The following is an 18282-nucleotide window of genomic DNA, read 5'->3' as shown; positions in this document are numbered from 1 at the left end:
AGGGTCAGCGGGGTTTGCGCCGGGCCGTCGTGAGGCAGCCCGGAGTGAGGACCCGCTGCCGGGGACAGGGGAGCCCGAGGAGAAACCTTCCTCCCATCGCCTGTGTCTGCTGTTTGTTGTGGAAGCCTGGGGGGTAGGGGAGTGAATCCAGAAAAAATGGCGTTATCAGCAGAAACTAAACTATAGCTTTTTTTATTGGGGCACCAGCAGTTTGTCTAAACGATCCTTAAAAGATCAGAGAATCGTCACCGGGTGAATGCTGCTGGGGCTGGAGTGTCCCGGGGCAAGTGCTCTCTCCTGCCCGGTCCTCTCGTAGATCAGAAGGAGATCTGTCTCCTCAGTGTGCCCTGTTTCCGTGGAGTTCGCAATCCTTATCTGGAATTCAGGCTTTCCACTCGGGAACTGGCCAGCAGGACATTGCACACACCAGGGCGGCTGCGGACACCCGCTGCTCCCGTCACGGGCAGCTCGGGCTGAAGAGCTTTGGCGCTGGAGGGAGATCTCCACCCGAGGCTGGAGGAGAGCAGCAGGGCTAGAAAGTCCCAGGGCAGGGAGTGAGCGTGGCAGGGAGACGGAGGAACGGGAATGAGGAGGTGCCTGTGGAAGAAGAGACAAGCAGGATGGGGCTGGGAGAAGGATGGGAGTGGAAACGTGTGGTGGGGCAGAATGGGAAGCGGAGGGGACGGGAGCGGGTGTGTGGAGCCGGGCTGTGACGCAGCGCAGTCAGGGAGGGCTGGGCTGGCCCATGGTGGGAGCGGGAGGGTGTCAAACTGGCTGTGGGTAAGGAAGGTGCACAGAGCTGCTGGGCCACGGAGAAAGCCCTGTCAGGCCCATAGGAGCCGTAGAGTCAGCACGGATGTATGAGGAGGTGTTTTCCAGCGGGCAGAGCACCGGGAGCGGGAAGACTGCAGTGGACAGCAGTGCTCTGGACCCCCTCAGTCTGTGGTGGCCGCCATGTAGCATGTGGCAATGAGGAGCTGGCTGTCTGGAGCAGGCACGCTTCTCCAGGCTGCCAGCTGCTCTGCTGTCCCACGAGGTGACTGGGAGGGGTGGGATGCTGGGAGGGTGTCTTGGGGTTTTGTAATGCTGTGTCTTGTTCTTCGGCTAGGAGAGCCCCCCTTTCTGATGAGGAGTCTAAAACGAGCAGCTCCCAGCACTTGGGGTCTCAAGAGTTTTGCGTCAGCAGCAGCCTTTCCAAGGTGAGTTCCTTGCGTGCGTGTCAGGGTCCAAGAAAGCCTTTCCCTGACCGAACAGGCCAAGCAAGAGCATCTGCCCTAATGGATCCCATGGGCTCCTTCTCAAGAGGAGTGTCACTAGGTGCAATAAGGGCAAAGCAGTGCTCTAGTTGGGCAAGAGCCATTTGCCACTTCTGCCTCCGTGTCCTGGGGGGGTGGGCAGAGAGAAGGTGCTGCCTGCACCTTCTTGCACCAGCAAGTGGCTGAAGGAGCCACTTGCACAGCTCTCAGGAACACTTTCTCCTTTCTTATTGCAGGTGGAGCTCACAGCAGTCAGCGGTGGTGGCAGCGGTGCCCAGGGGCTGGATGCTGAGGGAAAGGAGGAGGAAAAGCTTGGGCCCAAACTGGAAGAGCAGCCGCCTGATCCCAACCCAAACCCGGAGTGTGCAGGAAAGACTGTGAAAGATGATGCCCTGGGCCCTCTGGCAAGCCAGGGGGATGGCAGAGGGCAGGAGCCTGCAATCCCCAGAGCTGCTGAGCAGGACAGCAGCGGTGCTGATGCTGCCTGGACACCTGCAGATCCTCACAGCAACAAGCAGGCTGATGCTCCTCCAGCCTGTTCCGTGGCTCCCGAGAGTGAGCCTGCTGGGAAGGAGAAAACCACCCCAAGCACTGGAGCACAAGGGCCGGGCGTGCTGGCAGAAGGGACATTGTCTGTGGTTGTCTCCAGCTGCAACACCTCTGCCTCCACTCCTGCTACTTTTACTTTGAACAGAGTGTGCTTTCCCACATCTCAGGCCCCTGCTATGCAAAAAATGCCCCTGTCCTTTCAGGCTGGAGCCGTTCTGAGCCCGAGCCAGTCACTGGTGTACATCCCACCACCCAGCTGTGGGCAGCCGCTCAGTGTGGCTACACTTCCAGCCACCTTGGGGGTCTCCTCCACACTCACCCTCCCCGTCCTGCCTTCCTACCTACACGAGCGTTGCCTGCCGGGCATTATCGCTTCCCCAGAGTTGCGCTCCTACCCCTACACCTTCTCTGTCACCAGACCTTTGGCTTCAGACGCCAAAGTGGTGTCTGTGGAGGTGAATCAGCTTAGCTGCCCTTCGCCCTCGGGCGGAAGCGGTGCCCAGGCTGCTGCCGAGGGCGCTCCCCCATCCACTGCTGGCCCTTCCCTCTCATCCAGCCAGCCTCCGCTGGCAGCATCGTCTGGGAGCGCTGCTCCCTCTTCCGGCACCGGTGTGCATGCCAGAGCCCCGGCAGCTCCCGAGCAGCATGCACCGGGGGCTGCCACTTCACTCTCTCCTCTGAAGTCCCCTCCACAGTTAGAGCGTGAGATGGTCTCCTCTCCAGAGTGCAGTGAGATGCCTCTCGATCTCTCCTCCAAGTCCAATCGTCAGAAACTGCCTCCACCCAGTCAACGCAAAACACCTCCTATGCCCATCCTCACGCCCGTGCACACCAGCGGCAAAGCACTTCTCACCACGGTCCTGTCCAAGTCCCAGCGTGCAGCCCAGACTACGGGCAGCAGCGTCACCTCGTGTCTCGGCACCACCCCTCCCTTAGTCATCTTCCCCGAGTTCCTGCGCAATGGTGAGCAAGGCTCCTGGGTGAAGAACACCACGCTCATCAGCACCATTCCAGGCACCTATGTCGGTGTCGCCAACCCGGTGCCTGCCTCGCTGCTGCTCAGCAAGGACCCCGGTGTGAGTTTCAGCAGGGACCCACGCCACCTTCCCAAGCAGGAGCCCATTTCCATCATTGATCAGGGGGAGCCTCGCGGCGCTGGGGTTCCCTGCGGGAAGAAAGCCAACCAGGTCAGCACAGAAGGACAGCAGGATCCTGCCAGGAGACTTCTTCACGGCAGAGTTGCTCCAGGAGCCCCTTTGTGTCAATCCAAGGACATCTCCACCTGGAATCCCGGCCAGGGAAGTGTGTACCCACGATGCCCCGTGAACGGAAAACCTTCCAATCCTCAGCTTCTGCCTCTCGGCTGGTCTCCTTATCATCAAGCCCCTCTGCTTTCAATTGGCATCTCCACGACAGGGCAGCTGCCCCCGAACCAGACCAGCTCCTGCAAGCCAGCTGGTGCAGGTGAGCTGCCGGCATTCCCGAGCGTGCAGCCCACCGAGTCCAGCACAGCCGCCCAGAGCCTGCCGGAGGGGCTGCCCAGGCACCCGCCTCAGGAACGGGAAGCTGCAGGCAAGAGCAAGAGCTGCCGGGCCTTGCCCAAGCTCTACGAGGAGCCGGCCAATCCAGTCCCGTTGGATGCAGATCCATCTCTTCAGACCAGTGCTTTGGATGTGAAAGGTGGGAAGGGGAAGCTGGACAACCCTCAGAAGAATCAAGAGTGTGATCGACCAGAGGCTGACTCCAGTAAGGAGGGCAGTGTACAGACTGAGGCTCCCCAGGGGAGCTGTGGTGTCAAACAGTTGGATGCAAAGCCTAAAAACCAAGTGTTAGCAGCGTATTTGTCGCATGATCTGCCCGTGGCTGGGCAGCAGAGCCTGCGAATGATTTCGGAGGTGCCCGCTGTGCCCACGGAGAGTCAACGCAAGGAGCTGGGCTGCGAAAGCTCCCAGGAGCCACCAGCTGCAGAGCCCCTCCAGTGCGTGCGTCAGGTGGATCTGTGCAGGGTCAAGAAGGAGCGAGTGGAGTGTGACATCTCATTTACTTCTGTGACTTGCCTGCGAGCCGGGACTGCTCCCCAGGCCTTTGCCGAGGTCAAGCTCAAAGGAGCGGGCCAAATCAAGCAAGAGGGCAGCGTGCGCTGCAAGTCGAAGCGGCAGCATGATGGGGACAGCAGGCAGGCCCACAAGAGACTGAAGTGCCAAGCCCAGGACAGCGAGGAGTCGCCAAGCAAATCGGGGAGCCGGAGTGTGCACGGCCGGAAGGTGGGTGGGATGGGCTGGGAGCGTTGGGTTATGGCAGAGGTTAGCGGGTGAGGTCGGGGGTGAGGAGGGAGCTCTCACCGGGGAGGGCAGCTGAGTGCACAGGGATTTCCACCCATGCTTTTTGGCATTACCTTGCAGGGGATTAATGTACCTGTGTCTGCAGGTTATCTGGAGCAAAAATGGATCTAGGGTTTCAAATACACTGAAGGGCACCAGCATGATGAGCGGGGGACAGCGGTTTGTTTCTTCTCCTTTGCTACTCCAGCTCAGCCAGTTGGCAGCTCAGGCTTCATTCTGTCTCCTCCATCCACAGTGGCGAAAACACCACGACAATCCACATGAACTCAGCAAGCGAGAAGGCCGAACCAGCCTGGGATCAGTGAAGGATCACAACAGCCTCAGGGTAAAGCGTAAGCGCAGGAGGCCAGCAAAGACGGAGTTCCCATCTCCGGCGCACCGCGGGGACAGCCATGAGGAAGGTACTCTTGTGAATGGCAACATGTTCTTGCCGGGTCCGGCTGCAGCGATTCCTGTCGCCCTGATGCCCGTGGGGCCAAGCTGCTGCTCCCCTGAAGCTGAACAGCTTCTGGAGCTGGTGGCTTCCCGTAGCGGATTGCAAACCAAAATAGAGCTGTAGCGTGATGCTGGCCTGCCCTTCCCAGGCCAGCAGACGTGCGTGCACAGATCTGTGGCATGTTTTCTCAAGGCTCACTTTTCCCCTCAGGTTACCTTGAGAAGAAGCCCAAGAACAACTTTAGGGATTTCATTCCTGTGGTGCTGAGCAGCCGGACGCGCAGTCAGTCGGGTGAGTTGGTGCCAGGGGACCCAGGTGGGAGTCTTGGGTGGACTGTGAGCGTTACTGTTTTTATGTGGCCTTCTGCCTGTCTTCTGTCCCACCTTGCAGGGTTTTTCTTGTAGATACTCTTGGCTTTTTTGTCATCTAGATATCCCGCTTTCTTGCAGGAAGCGTCGCTGGCTCTTCTGCTGGTGTGACGGGAGAGTGTGATGTGACTGGTCAGGAGATTTTACCATTGCTGGAGGAGGATCAGGAAGAAGAGGATGAAGAAGAGGAGGAAGAGACATCCTTGAAACGTCGCAAGCTGCGAAAATCCCACAGGACGTCACGCTATCACAGTCGCAGGGCCAGGGACAGGTCTCTTTCTGAGAGGAGCAGCTGTTACACGAGGAGGACCCGGGAGCTGCCTTGGAGAGTGGAATCGCCCAGGCAGCTGTGGGAGCCCAACGAGGAGGAGGAAGATGACAGCCACATCAAAAGGAAGAAAAGGAGACGACAGAAAAGTCGGAAATACCAGACAGGGGAATATTTGACTGAGCGAGAGGAAGAGCGAGTGGGCTATGCCCACAGGAGGCGAAAATCCAAAGCAGGTACAATCTGGGAAGGAGTTTCTGGTACCAGGCTGGGGACCAACATGGGTTTTTTTGTTGCTTTTTTTGTAGTGTGGGGTTTTGGGGGGCTTTTTGGTTTGGTTTTGTTTTGGGGTTTTTTGTAATGATGAAACTCCATCATTATTAATGGCTTGATGTCGACAGCATGGGCTGCTTCAATTGATCAGCTCTTCTTTGAAAAATATTTACAGTGAATTTTGGAGTAGGAAACAGCAGCTTACGTGGCTAATTAGATACTGATCTTACCCTCAGATTAAGACAGAGGGCGTGGGAAAATGAGAATCGGGCGAGGTAGCACAGTGAAATATTTCTGGACAAGCATGGGCCCCTGGGAGTAGTGTTCAGCATTCCCAGCTACAGTAGAGGGAGATGGAGCCATCACAATTCAACTGGGCTTCTTTACGCTTTATCTTGCTTTATTAAGGCGACTTGCGAGCTTGCACCAGGGAGCACAAGGGCGAGAAGATTAACAAAGCTAGAGTGTCTGCAGGCGATGGAGAAATCCCCCTCTGTGGTTCGTATTTGCAGCTTTGCTAGGAGGAGAACGCTGTGCCACCTGCCTGTGTCCTGCTCGTTGTTCTACCTCTGCTCTTGGATTTTCTCCCATAACTGCCCGAACCATGTAGCCAAAACAAAATCTGCGTTTCCCTGAGGCTTAGAGGTCTCTGCGGTTCCTTCTCTCTGTCCGTGCAGGGGCAGTTTGAGGCTGTTGGAAGTAAGACTGGGATTCATCCAGCAGCACACAGATGTCTCAGTGTGTGTGCTGACAGCTGGCTTGTAGCTTGTAGCTGTGTCCAAGTGTCCCACAGGTAACTTCTGTCAGGGTTGCAGAAGAGCATGTCCGAGCCACAGTGTTGGGGGACTCACTTCTGCCAGCCCTCTGTATGCTTGGGCCTTTCTCTTGGAGGCGATCTAGTGGATATGGACCTGTTGCCTTCTGCCACATTGGTGCTCAGATTGACAGTCCTCAGGAGAGGTTGAGATGCTGCTGAAGTGCTGTGAGAAGTAGTAGAGATGGCTGCTATCCTCCCACCAGCTGATCTCCCAAGCTACGTTTCTGCTCTGGCAGTTTTACACCACTGCTGCAGTGTCTGGGTGCTTCTGTGAGACAGGAGTAAAGTTTCTGATGGGCTTCCCGGCATCTTTGCAGTTCAAGGGCGCTCTCAGACTGTCTCCTGCTGTTCCAAACAGAGCCTGAGAAGGAGGTCTGAGTGCAGCAGCATTTGGGAGGGTTTTCTCCAGGAGCCTTACCACGCATCTTAAGAGTGTCTGTCTTCTGTCCAGAAGCCAGTTTCCCTCAGGGACTGCTTGCTTGGCCCTCACATAGGGTGACCTATATTTTGGATTCAGAAGTTGAGGCCTAGGGCCATTGCTGGCTTTGGAGATGAGGCCCTGGGCATTACAGTGGCACTGTAAGCTGGCTGGCAGCCAGAGGAGGGACAGGGGGGGCAGCCCACGTTTGGAAAAAGCAGTGTATCCTGCACTAGCTAAAGAATCTGCATCACCTTCGGGTCCGAGCTGCAGCGACCCACTGACAAACGCCTGGCTCGCTGGGGCCGAGTGCCCTCCAGGACAGGGGTTAACACAGGCAATATTTGGTTGCTAACACCACCTCGTCATCAAGTGCACCAAAGAAACAACCAGGACCCCTAGGCTTCAGGGTGGGCACTTGGGTGAAGGAGGCTGTATCCCTTTTAATGGTGAAGGTAACGCTTGGCTCCATTGGTGGTGTCTCCTCTCTCTAACGGTACTGCCTTGCTTTTGGGCAGACCGCTTTGATCAGCTGGACTGGTTGTTCGTCACCTATGAGTGCACACCCTGGCATTTCACTGCTGCTCAGAGTCCCTGCACATTGGCAGAAGGATATCGGGGAAGGAGCATCTCCAGTCCTCATATACTGCCCTGGGTTAGTCGTCAAAGTATTGCAATACTGTAAAAAAGACAAGGACAGTGTTACAGACAGCCCAACAGAAATCTCTGTCCGGTGATTGCTTCCAAAACAGCAAGCAGGCTAGTGATTTAAAAACAAGTACGCTGTTCTGTGTGGTAGGAAGTCAGAACTGCCACCCCAGACCATGTCTCGTGGGTGCAGTCCACTTTGTTCAGAACCAGGAGTTGTCTCCTGTTCCTTGCCTAAGTGCTGCATTGCGTCAGGGTCTGTCTTGCCCACAGTTTTCTCCAGACGGTGGGAAGCACAGAGGCTATGCAGGGCCAGCACTTGAGCATAGCCACTGCCCAGACTTGAGCCACCCGGGCTTCCCCAGCATCCAGAACAGCTAAATAAGGACTGTCCCTACCCAGGCCTTCTACAACTGTTTTATGGGTCTGTTGTCCATGAATTTCCCTAAATCCTCTCTGGTCCTGCTGATAACATCTTCCTCCACCACCTCTGGTGGCAGTGAAGCCCTGAAGTTCCCTCCTTGCTGTGCAAAGTCCTTTCTTCTGTCTGTTTTTTAACTTATCTCTTACTTATTTCATTGAGTGCCCATAAGTCTTGTGCTGCTGGATTGGGTGAACAAGATTCCTCCACTCAGCTGATCTACCCTTTTATGATTTTTGCAAATTTTGGTGACATTCTTCTCTGCCTTCTCCTCTCCAGACTGAGGAGTCCCAGGGTAACTTCTCCAGCCTTCAGTTGTTTTGAATGCTTTTCTCCATCTCCACTCTGTTCTTCCTGAGATGTGGAGACCAGAAGAGCACAACAGTACTTGAGACATGTTTGCTTAGAGATTTTATTTGTGGTTTTACTTGGTATCTTGGCCAAACCCGTTTTTCTGCGCAAGATCCATGGCCCCTGCTTCCTAAAAATAACAAGACATAAGTAGAAGTTATGTGTGGTGCTTGATGTGGAGAATCTAGAGTCTCAGCATAATGTGGAAGCTGAAGGTGCTGCTCCTGGAGATCTACAAAACCTGCCTTGTACTGAAGGCAGCAGTGTCCCTAATGGACAGTAGTTTTTTTCCTGGAGTTTATCCTTTTGATCCCTTGAACTAACCCCCCAGGGCATCTCCTAGCTCTTCACCTGGAAATGAAGCAAAGTCTTTGTTCCCAAACAAAGTGCCCAGAGCCGTGGAGAGAGCTAGGCTTGAGAGATTCAGACTCTGCAAAGCTGCGTACAGATGCCGCCTCTGTCCTCTGGTCTCCAGTGCTCATCCTTTGTAACCTGGTTTATTCCATCACTGATCATCTGCTCAGAGGGAAGTGTATGGCATCGCACAAATCAGGGCAGTTATTTGTTCTCAGGGCTTTACTTTCTTGTTCCATACTTTGTTTCCCCGTTGCTGTTGTGCCCTTGGTACAGGGTGCTGCTCTTTCAGGGAAGCAGAGGGCCTGTCCTTGCGCGATGCGCAGGGCTCCATAATGAGCAACCCTGCAGCTCTGTATGGAGCAAGGAAGAAAAGACTGGCTTTCTCTTGAGGCATCCTGGTGCTTCCTACCTGCATGCATATTAATCAAAACTTTAATGTGCAACCTAACTTAAGGGGGAGACATGAGAAGGGGAGGGTCTGGTTTTGTAGGCAGGGAATCAATGACTGTTCACAGGCAGCTTCAAGGGGATACCTCCTGCATTTTCTGTCTCTCTAAGGGGCATCCCACGTGGGTCCTGCTCAGCCTTACAGGTAGGGGAGCGCACCATATGGCAGCAGGCAGTTACCAAACTACTGGGAAGCGTGCTGACAAGCTGTATTGTGTCATACTGGGTTCCCCTAAGGAAAAGCCTTGGTCAGTTGTGTGCAGGCCCCAGCTCTCAGTAGGCTTGGCTGTTTCAGACCAGGATGGCTGTCTGTCGTTGGGCGTCTGGTGTCCATGCTGATGGGGAGAATCCCTGATGCTGCTGGAGAGAATCTCCCTGATAGGGATAATCTGCAGATTCACTCTGCTTCTGCTTACTGCAGTGCCTCCGCCATGAGTGTGGATTTCTGGATGTGCAGCCATCAAAGATGGGCAGTTCGTTTTGCCTGGTGGCACAGATCTGGGTTGCTGACCTTTGGTGCTGTACCTACAGAAGCTCCTCATTCCCATTTCTCCTTTAGATTTTAGGTACCGGAAGCAGAAGGAGTCCGTGCAGGGTAAAGGCACAGAGCTACGACTGAGGAGCAGGCTTTCCCCATCCCCCCGAAAATCTCAAGGACGCCCAGACTTTCGGAATGGCTTCTTCCTGGAGCACTCAGACAGCTCTCCTGTCCAAGAAGAGCTGGAGAAACCATCAGGAAAACGCAAATGTAAAACCAAACACCTGGCAGGGATCTGTGACGAGGGGAAGGTATGGCTTGGGCTGATGAGGGGAACATGCATGGGGGGTTGAGAGAGAAGGGGACTCTCTTTAGTAAGCTGTGGCCACATGTGCCAAGGAGTTGTATTCCTTTCTTTTCCAGGGGAAAGGCTGCTGCAACCAGCCCAAAATGCGGCCTCCGAAGAAGCCGCAGGACTTGTGGCCACTTTGTAAGTCCCGTCGGGTCAGCCCAGGGAGCTCCCCCGAATTGCCCGTGGCCCAGAACATTCCTCCTGGAGCTCGGCGGCTGATTGTGAACAAAAATGCAGGGGAGACCCTTCTGCAGCGAGCAGCTCGCCTGGGCTACAAGGTGAGTTTTGGTTCCCTTTTCTGCGTTGTGTCCTATGCTGCCTTGTCTGGGTTTGTGAGTAAGCAGGCCTGCAATGATCTTGTTCCTGTAGGACGTAGTGCTGTATTGCCTGCAGAAAAAGAGCAGTGACGTGAACCATCGTGACAACGCTGGCTACACAGCTCTGCACGAAGCCTGTGCGCGAGGCTGGATTGACATCCTTCACATTCTGCTAGAGCACGGCGCCAACGTGAACTGCAGTGCGCAGGATGGCACAAGGCAAGCCAGTGAGAGGGGAACATCTGGGCAAGCACTGAGACGTGTGGGGACAGGGAGCAGGGTGTGTTTTTCAGGAAGAGCTGTCAGTCATCACTAGATTTGTCTTAACCCAAACCGGAGCATTTGCTTTGCAAACTCTTCCAGTCTCTTCTTTTCCTGCCAATGCTTCTGTCCTTGCAGGCCTGTCCACGATGCAGTAGCAAATGACAACCTGGAAACCATGTGGCTTCTACTCTCCTATGGTGCTGATCCCACTCTGGCCACTTACTCTGGGCAGACAGCTGTGAAACTTGCCACCAGCGAAGTGATGAAGCGCTTCCTCTGCGGTAGGTGCCAAGCCGGGGGGTGGCAGTGTTTCCATCCTTCCTGTCTGGCAGCATACGGGACCAAATCTGGGTGTCAAAGGTTTAGAGCTGCTTCAGCAGCAGGTGACAGAATAATTTTAGCTCTGTCCTGCCTACGTGTGTGTTTTTACCACCCGATCTTTAATTATAGAATTATATACCATTTTCCAAATAAGATACAAGTCACTTTTCAATCTTTGAGGTACAGGAAACAGCAATGCTCTGGTCACACAACGAAGGACAGTGCTGTGTGTGAGGGCTGGAGATGCTCTTCCACAGTTCCTGGTTCTACTGCATAACCTAAATGAACATATTTTTGCTGCCAAGTAATGATGTTTTCTACCCAAAACCAGCTCTGCCCAAATGCTGCCTGTCTGCCCTTGGTAGAAAGGACCATTTTGGATCCCCATGGCCGAGAGTGAAGCATGCCTGCTTTCTGCCCTGTTTGTGTAGAAGCAAGATGAGTGTTGTGGCTTCTACATGACAGCAAGGAAGAGACAGTTAAAGTAGCAGTGGTTCCCAGATGGATACAAAGCAGAAAATCTCCAGTGTTGAAAAAATGCTGTTTGCCAGCTGTCTGTCCGTGCTCCTCCAGGCTTAACTGTACACGCAGGTGTTGGAGATGTAATTTTGAACTCAAGACAAACCTAAGAACCTGTCTTTCCAACCCACTTAGCGTTGTCAGTTGTTTTCCCCTTCCAGCTTCTATTTTGTGTTCTCAGGCCTGGGGTCATGTTGTCCCCTCCTGAGTGAGGGTTCCCTTCTTGCAAGTGATGGTTCAGCTTTTACCATAATGCCTACCTGCAAAGTGGGGAAAAGCAGCAGAGGTGAAGAGGCTCAGCCAGGGTCGATGGACATGCATGCCAGGATCATGCTTTGACCAGTAGATAAGCATTAACGCCCTCAATTTTTTCTCTTTAGATTACCTTTCGGATCTCCAGGGGCGCACTGATGGAGATCCTCGGACAGCATGGGACTTCTACAGCAGCTCTGTACTAGGTGAGTTCAGTCTGTGCCATTTAATTCACAACAGCAGAGCAGAGAGAAGTAGTGCTAGGTAGTGACACATCATTCACTCGGGTCTGTCCACGTCCCTCCCAACTCATGGCTTAGAGATCTTGCTGTAATGTTACGTGCTGGGAGTTGCTCCTGAAAGGGACTTTTTTGTTTGGGAAGCTGCATGTGTGGATCCCTCCAAGTAGGCTGGACATAGCGTGCAAGACTAGATTCCAAATGCTGCTGGTGATTCCTGAGGGTCTTTGGCTGTCAATCCCAGACCACGTTATTCTTGGAGCAATTCTTGTTACTCCCCTGCTAACCAGTCACCAAGATAAACCCAAGGAAGGCAGAGGACATACTTATTCCCTCAGGATGTAGAAATCTTGAACTTTGAGGTTCCCAGAGCTGCCCATCCCTCTCCTCTGCTTTGGAGGGGAGGCATTCATCTGGGGGAGGCCCTCTTCTTACAATTTCAGTGATTGTACCTTTTACAAGTGAAGGCGTGATTGTATCTTTTACTGTCACTCCCTGAAAATAGTGGGTACCAGCCTAGAAGTTTCCTTGAAACGATACAGGCACAAAGTCTACAAATAGTTCACTGTGTTGCTCCAGTTCCCCGAGATGTCCATGAATGAAGAAGTTCTGGATCTAGCTGTGGGCCTGCGGCAGACTGCAGAGTCCCTCCCAACCACCTCTGAGGCAGTAGATCTGCACTCTCAAGCCCTTCATAAAGACTTGGGTTATTTACGCTGGCAAGCTAAAAGGCTGTTGATTTTTGTTGCTCACCTCCGTCATTTCCAACATCCTTCTAGAAATGAAAAAATTCAGATACATGTGGAAGGGTGCTCTTGGTAGAGGACTTATCCTTGGAGGACTCTGATGTCTCTTCGTTTCAGAACAGAAGAAATTCTGTACTCTTAAGTACGCGTTGTTCACAGGCTTTTGCACCTCAGGCATGCCAAAGAAACTGTTCAAACCACAGTCTCCTTCTTCTGGATTTCTCACTCTTGAAGCTGTCACGATCCTATAAGAAGTCTCTTTACCACAAGAAAAATAGCTATTCTTTGATGGTACTATTTTTAAAGTAAAGATATTACCCCTTTTGATTTATCACTGATTCCCACTTGGATTTCTCTGATAAACAAGAAAGGAAAATTGTGTGTGGTTTTGTGGGTAGGAGGGTTTGGCTGTCTTTGGTTACTACAGCATGCTGCATTCTTGGTTACCCAGAGAGCTTATGTGCTTGAGTTCTAGTATCTGCTTATGTCTTGTTCATTAGTGTCCTTTCCTCTTGGAGATCCTGGCGTGGGATTGTAGACTGCCAATTCTCATACCCTGTAGGAGACCCGCTGCCACGTGCAAGTAATTTAGAAACGTGCCATTTTGTTTTTCAAGTACCCTAATGCCTGAAATGAAATGAGTGGATCTTGGAAAAGCAAGCTGATTGTGTTTCGCTCAAATTAGCTGCTTGTTTCAGTTCTTCCATTTCCATATCCCTCGGCTTCTCTTGAAAAGTCTTGTCTTGCATTTTGTTTTCCCACATTTCTGTCCCCCAACCCTGTAGGCAAAAAGAAAGGGATTATTTTTTTCAGTAAGCAGATCGTCACTGACTCTTTTGGTGTTTCTTGCGGAGTCAGAAAAGACACTATTAAACACGTCCTACCTCTTCCAGTGGGACTTCACACTAAATCCTGCCTACTGTGGATGTGTCTCTGCTGGGTTTCCGTCATTCACGTGGTGCCATCTGTCAGGTTTTGTCTTCCTTCTCTCCTGTGCTACCTGAAGTTGGTTAACAAGCCAGACAAATCCCGCATTGATCTGCCTATACCCTTCCCTAGAAACGTAATTTCATCCTTCCTGCAGTGTAAAGATCATTCCAGTGTCAGCTGGGCTGACGCTTGCATCTCAGGTGCTTCAGACTTTAACAGGTACCTCTGCTCAGCACTTAAGAGAACGTACGTTCCCCCGAGACATGAGAGTGGGGATGCCCAGGGAAATGTCAGCTACGCAAAATGTTCTGAAGCTCCGTGGCTTTGGTGTTGCTTGTGGGATATTTGTCTCTGGCTCGGTGAGTGGACAGCGGAGATCCCAAGCTGAAGTACCACCACGCTGCTGTCAGAGGGTCAGTCAGACTGCCCCTCCTTTTGCCCCTCTGCGTGGAGCATTCCCAGTGCTGCCCTTGACGCTGCCTTTGGGAGGCATTTTGCGGCAAAGAACTAACCCATCTGGGAAGTAATCCTTTATCCTGCCAGGTCTGTTTTCAGCGGGCACAGAAAGGGACATTCCTTTTCATCCCCACCGAGATCGGCTTACAGCAATAGTGAAATGGCAGCGTTACGCCATTGTCACCTGTGCTTTGCCAGGCGCTACTGCGGGACACCGGGTGAGTCGGGAAGGAAGAGCAAGATGCCCAAGCCTGAGACAGGGGGCTGGTGTCTTTACAGTGGTGTTTACTGAGTGGGAAATGGGACCTTTTGGCTCAGCTACCTTCAGCAGTCACCTCAGGTCACCAAGAGCAGATACTCCCCAGGGCAGGGAAGCACCCGGTTCTGCTCCGGAGGAACTGAGCTGCTGCCACAGGCAGCAAACCAGCTCAGCAGAAAACAGCTCTCCTCCTTCCATGGTTCAGTCCTTCAGAGTTCCCCTTTCCATCAGATCCACCAGCTGAAGCACAAAACACAGCATGTCCCTCAGGGTGGAGGAGAAATCCCAGGCCCCTGCTTGATCTGTTTCTATTCTTTGAGGCAGGAATGTTGTCCACGTTTTCCTTTAGGTCTGCAAATCTCTGGGGGCCAAAAGATAATGAGAGAAGCCAGGGTGTGGGATCTCTGAGCTCTGGTTATGGTAAAGTCATCAGCGTCTTGCACTTTGTGCTACTGTAGTTCCACATACTAAGTCCCACTCCAGGGTTTTGTTCTACGCCTGGGACTAGCATTGTTGTGCCTGATTGTCGCCCCGCTGCTCTGCGGTGGTACAGGATGTTCCCGTTCTTGTCGCAGCCTTCACTCGGCCTGATGGACAGGACTGAGTGAGAAGAGTTTTCGGGATAGACATTGGACCATATTGTTGCCACATTAAATGCACTTAATTCTTTTTTCCTGGGTTGTTCAAGAAAGGTTTTTTCGGTGATGGCGTCTGAGCTTTGCCTAGCAGTGACATCCGACCAAGATTCATGTCACTTATTTTTGTCCTATTCTACAATAAGTTTTGAAGATTTAAGCACTCTGTTTTTCTGTTTCTTAGGGATATTTTTTTTTCCTTGGCAGAACTAAGAAATTATTTACTTTTTTTTTTTTTTGTGAGACCCTGTTTGAGCCTATGTCTCCTGTCATCTGCTGTTGTTTCTCTATTAAAATAACGTTCTTGCTGGGTGCTGCGTTTATTCGTAGAGCAGTGTGGTGCGTGGAGCTTTCTCATGCAGCACACCATAAGATTTTTTTGCAGCTTTTTCTCTCATACGTGGTGTTGAACTTTTGCATGATTGGTTTATTTGCTCACCAACACATTTGGTCTGACTTCTCTCTGTAAAATCTAAACTCTATTTTCTGGAAATTTGGGGGGTTATCTTGTATTACCTCAGCAGGACAAAACCCCTTTGCAAACGCAGGACTATTCATATCTCTTAATAATAAAATCCAGGCAGCAAGCTATTTTTCAACAGATGCCTTTAGGATTGGTGAACAGTAAATTTAACTGTCTTTAAATGGTTTATGGATCAAGTATGCTATTCTCCATCTCCTGTGGAAGCAGGTCCTGCTGGAGCTCGGATACCTCCTGGAACAGGCAGCTTTAAGCCAGAAATCTGCGGGGCTGATTCTCTGAAGCCATGCTTATTGTTGTTTGGTTGTATTAGTCTCTAGATCTGCGGCACGCTTTGGTGGCACAGCCTTGCAGTCCTTATTTAGACAGAGTTGCTGGCAGGCACCTCTAGATAACCTGCTGACAGTTGTCAAGAGCGGGAGAAGGTGGAGAAGTACTCCCTGAGCAGAGCGCAGTGCCTTCCTTTATAGGATCTGTGCAGACAAAACACCTTGTAGGTCCACCTCCTTCCTCTCTGGCACAGGTTCTTCCAGGCTGAGGACAGCTGTGCTGCCAAAGGAGAGGGGGCTGAGGCCGTTTCAGGGAGAGTCTGGGGGTCAGCGTGTGGCTGACCCAAGAGAAGACTGCCAGTCCAAGTGGCTCATTTTGCAAGCAGGCAGTGCCTCGTCTCACGTGTGGGATCAGTGTAAACCTGAAGGTTGACAGAAGATGTTCTTTCTACCTAACTCGGTCACCGAGTGGAGTCTCCGCTGTGCAGAGCAGCCAGCGCTCACTCAGAGTTTCTCCGAGACGAGGGACTGGAAGCAGAGCAGGAGGAGCCCCTGGGACTTGCCTCCTACCGTTGCTGTGACGTTGTGGGAAGGTGCATGCGAGATTGCGGTGGTAGCCGGTCCAGCTGGGCAGAGCTGTTCCCCAGGGAGTGATGAGCACTGGCTGGTGTGAAACTGTGAGCAATGCCAACATCTGTTTTGTGTGTTGCAGAGGGGAAGGATAGCATTGGATGCGATCTTCTGCTCAACCCTCCGGGAAGTTCAGACCAGGAGGAAGAGGAGCAAGAAGCAGACAACTTCATGTTTGAGTTCTCAGACAAGCCACTGCTTCCCAGCTATAACCTCCAGGTGTCAGTCTCTCGGGGGTGAGTATCTGTTCCTGGAGCAGAGAGCATTTGGGTGACATTAATGCTGGGGGGAGCGGGAGCTCACAGAATTGAGCCCTTGAACTCGTGAGGGTATCAGCAGTACAACAAAACCTTTAGGCTGTCCTCCAGGTGATGGATAACATGTTCATATATGGAAAATCTGTGCCTGCCTGAGAAACTTCGAGAGCCCAAGCTGACTGTGTGCTAAGGAGACAGGCCATCTAGAGCGGCACTTGTGTCCTGTAGATCTCAGAGCACTCTTCCAAAGGAGGAGAGACCTTTATTCCTGTTCTGCAGGTAGAGACAGGGAGGAATGGAGCTATTGCACCTTCCCCAGGAGGGGGAAGAGATTGCTGCTGCTGAGGCAGTGAAGTGCCTCCTGTGGCACGCTCCCCATCACACACCATCTCATAATGAAGCGTTGCAGAGACTTTTTTTAGAAAAATCTGAGGATAGAAACCACACTTTGTAGGTCCCAGGTCAGAGAAGCAAGTGGAAGATGCAGGATAAGGTGGAATTTGTTAGACTAATTCTCAGAGGTCCACCTCTGAGGTGGTCACCTTGGTCTCTTGTTGCAGTCAGCAAAGACTTGACAGCAGGATTTATCCAAGCGAGGGCAGGAGTGACCGTCAGGCTGAGGTGAACCTCTGGGTGTGACTGGTCAGCTCTCCAGTGACTGTGGAGGAACCTGGAGGGGACACTCAATTGGATGGGCACTCCCGTGGTGTAGACATGCTAAGAGAAGTCCCAGCCTGGGCTTCGTTGGCTGATGGCCGGCACAGCACAAAGCCATTGAAGTCTGTCAGTCCCCGTTTTAGTCTCTTAGGTCTTGTGCCCTGGAATTAATGAAAAGAGGAGAAAGACTGAGGGGCTATAGATGATGGAGATCTATAGATGAGGGAACCGAGCAAGGAAAGACCCTTTGGTTTAAGAAAGGACAGGTTTAAGAAAGGACTTTTTTTAAAACAAAACTGAGAAGCAGCATAGGTAAAGCCAAAAAGAGAGCTGGGTTTGTGTTGGCCGTCTGGTGCCCACTGCTCTGTACCATGGGCGGTCACAGCCCCCCATCCCCTTCCCAGAGGGCAACACATCAGTCACTTCAGCTCCCTGAGGTTAAGAGCAGCTTGTGTCTCTGAAGAGGTTATTTTCCTTCAAAAATAACCTGACTGGGTGGGAAATGGACCCCCTGGTGTGGCTTCTCGCTGGGTGGGGGATGCTGTTGGGACACCTTGGAAGGCATCACTTTCACACCGATGTCCCTGTCTTGCTTTGAGAGCTTAAAAAAGGTGTGACCTGCCAAGCAATGATCAAACCCAGGCACATCTCTGAGCCCAGGTCCTGTACGTGTGGTGTGTCCAGGCCCTGCGGAGGAGGAGCACGTGGAGGACAGTGTCTGGAGCTCACCGGCAGCGCTGCGTCGAGGGGAGGGCCAGCGTGCCGGCAGCTGGGAGGAGGTGAGGTGAGGTGAGCAACGTGCCTGTGGACCCCTCTGCCCCTAACCCGCCATCTTCTTGCTGTCCTCGCAGGCCCTGCAACTGGTTCCTCTTCTCCGATGTGCTCAAGCGGCTGAAGCTGTCCTCCCGCATATTCCAGGCCCGCTTCCCGCACTTGGAGATCGCCACGCTGCCCAAGGCGGAGTTCCAGCGCCAGGTCTCCCTCAGCCAGGTGCTGGCGCAGGAGGAGGTGCAGGAGAGCCCCGAGCCGGCGCAGGGCCCTGCAGAGACAGTGGAGCTGGTGCACTATGAGCCCGAGCTGCTGCAGCTGCTGGGTTCGGCGGTGGAGTATGAGGCCTGGAGCAGCTGACGGGGACAGATCGTTCCCTGCATCACGAGGCAATAATAAGGACCAACGGGAAGCAGCCCTCTCAGCGCCAGCAGCTGGGACCCGAGTCTTTGGCCCACCAGTCCTCCTCTCCTCAGGGTCTCCTCCAGCCGGGGAGAGAGG

At 52.8% G+C, this 18282-nt stretch overlaps 1 protein-coding gene across 1 annotated transcript in view; it reads left to right on the top strand.

The window, feature by feature from the left end:
- Positions 1–18141, top strand: part of BCORL1 (BCL6 corepressor-like 1) — a 19867-nt gene extending 1726 nt beyond the window's left edge. The window contains exons 2-12 of the mRNA XM_009892373.1: positions 1109–1199; positions 1493–4069; positions 4383–4548; positions 4794–4874; positions 5033–5455; positions 9511–9740; positions 10151–10317; positions 10498–10643; positions 11583–11660; positions 16182–16335; positions 17865–18141. Coding sequence (XP_009890675.1) covers positions 1109–1199; positions 1493–4069; positions 4383–4548; positions 4794–4874; positions 5033–5455; positions 9511–9740; positions 10151–10317; positions 10498–10643; positions 11583–11660; positions 16182–16335; positions 17865–18141 — 4390 coding nt within the window. The remainder of the gene's footprint in view (positions 1–1108; positions 1200–1492; positions 4070–4382; positions 4549–4793; positions 4875–5032; positions 5456–9510; positions 9741–10150; positions 10318–10497; positions 10644–11582; positions 11661–16181; positions 16336–17864) is intronic.
- The last annotated feature ends 141 nt before the right edge of the window (positions 18142–18282 follow it).

This window comes from Charadrius vociferus, unplaced genomic scaffold (genome assembly GCF_000708025.1).
Source record: "Charadrius vociferus isolate BGI_N301 unplaced genomic scaffold, ASM70802v2 scaffold2299, whole genome shotgun sequence".
Lineage (NCBI taxonomy): Eukaryota > Metazoa > Chordata > Aves > Charadriiformes > Charadriidae > Charadrius > Charadrius vociferus.
The sequence above is the reverse complement of the archived record's forward strand: the minus strand, read 5'-3'. Positions and strand labels throughout refer to the sequence as shown.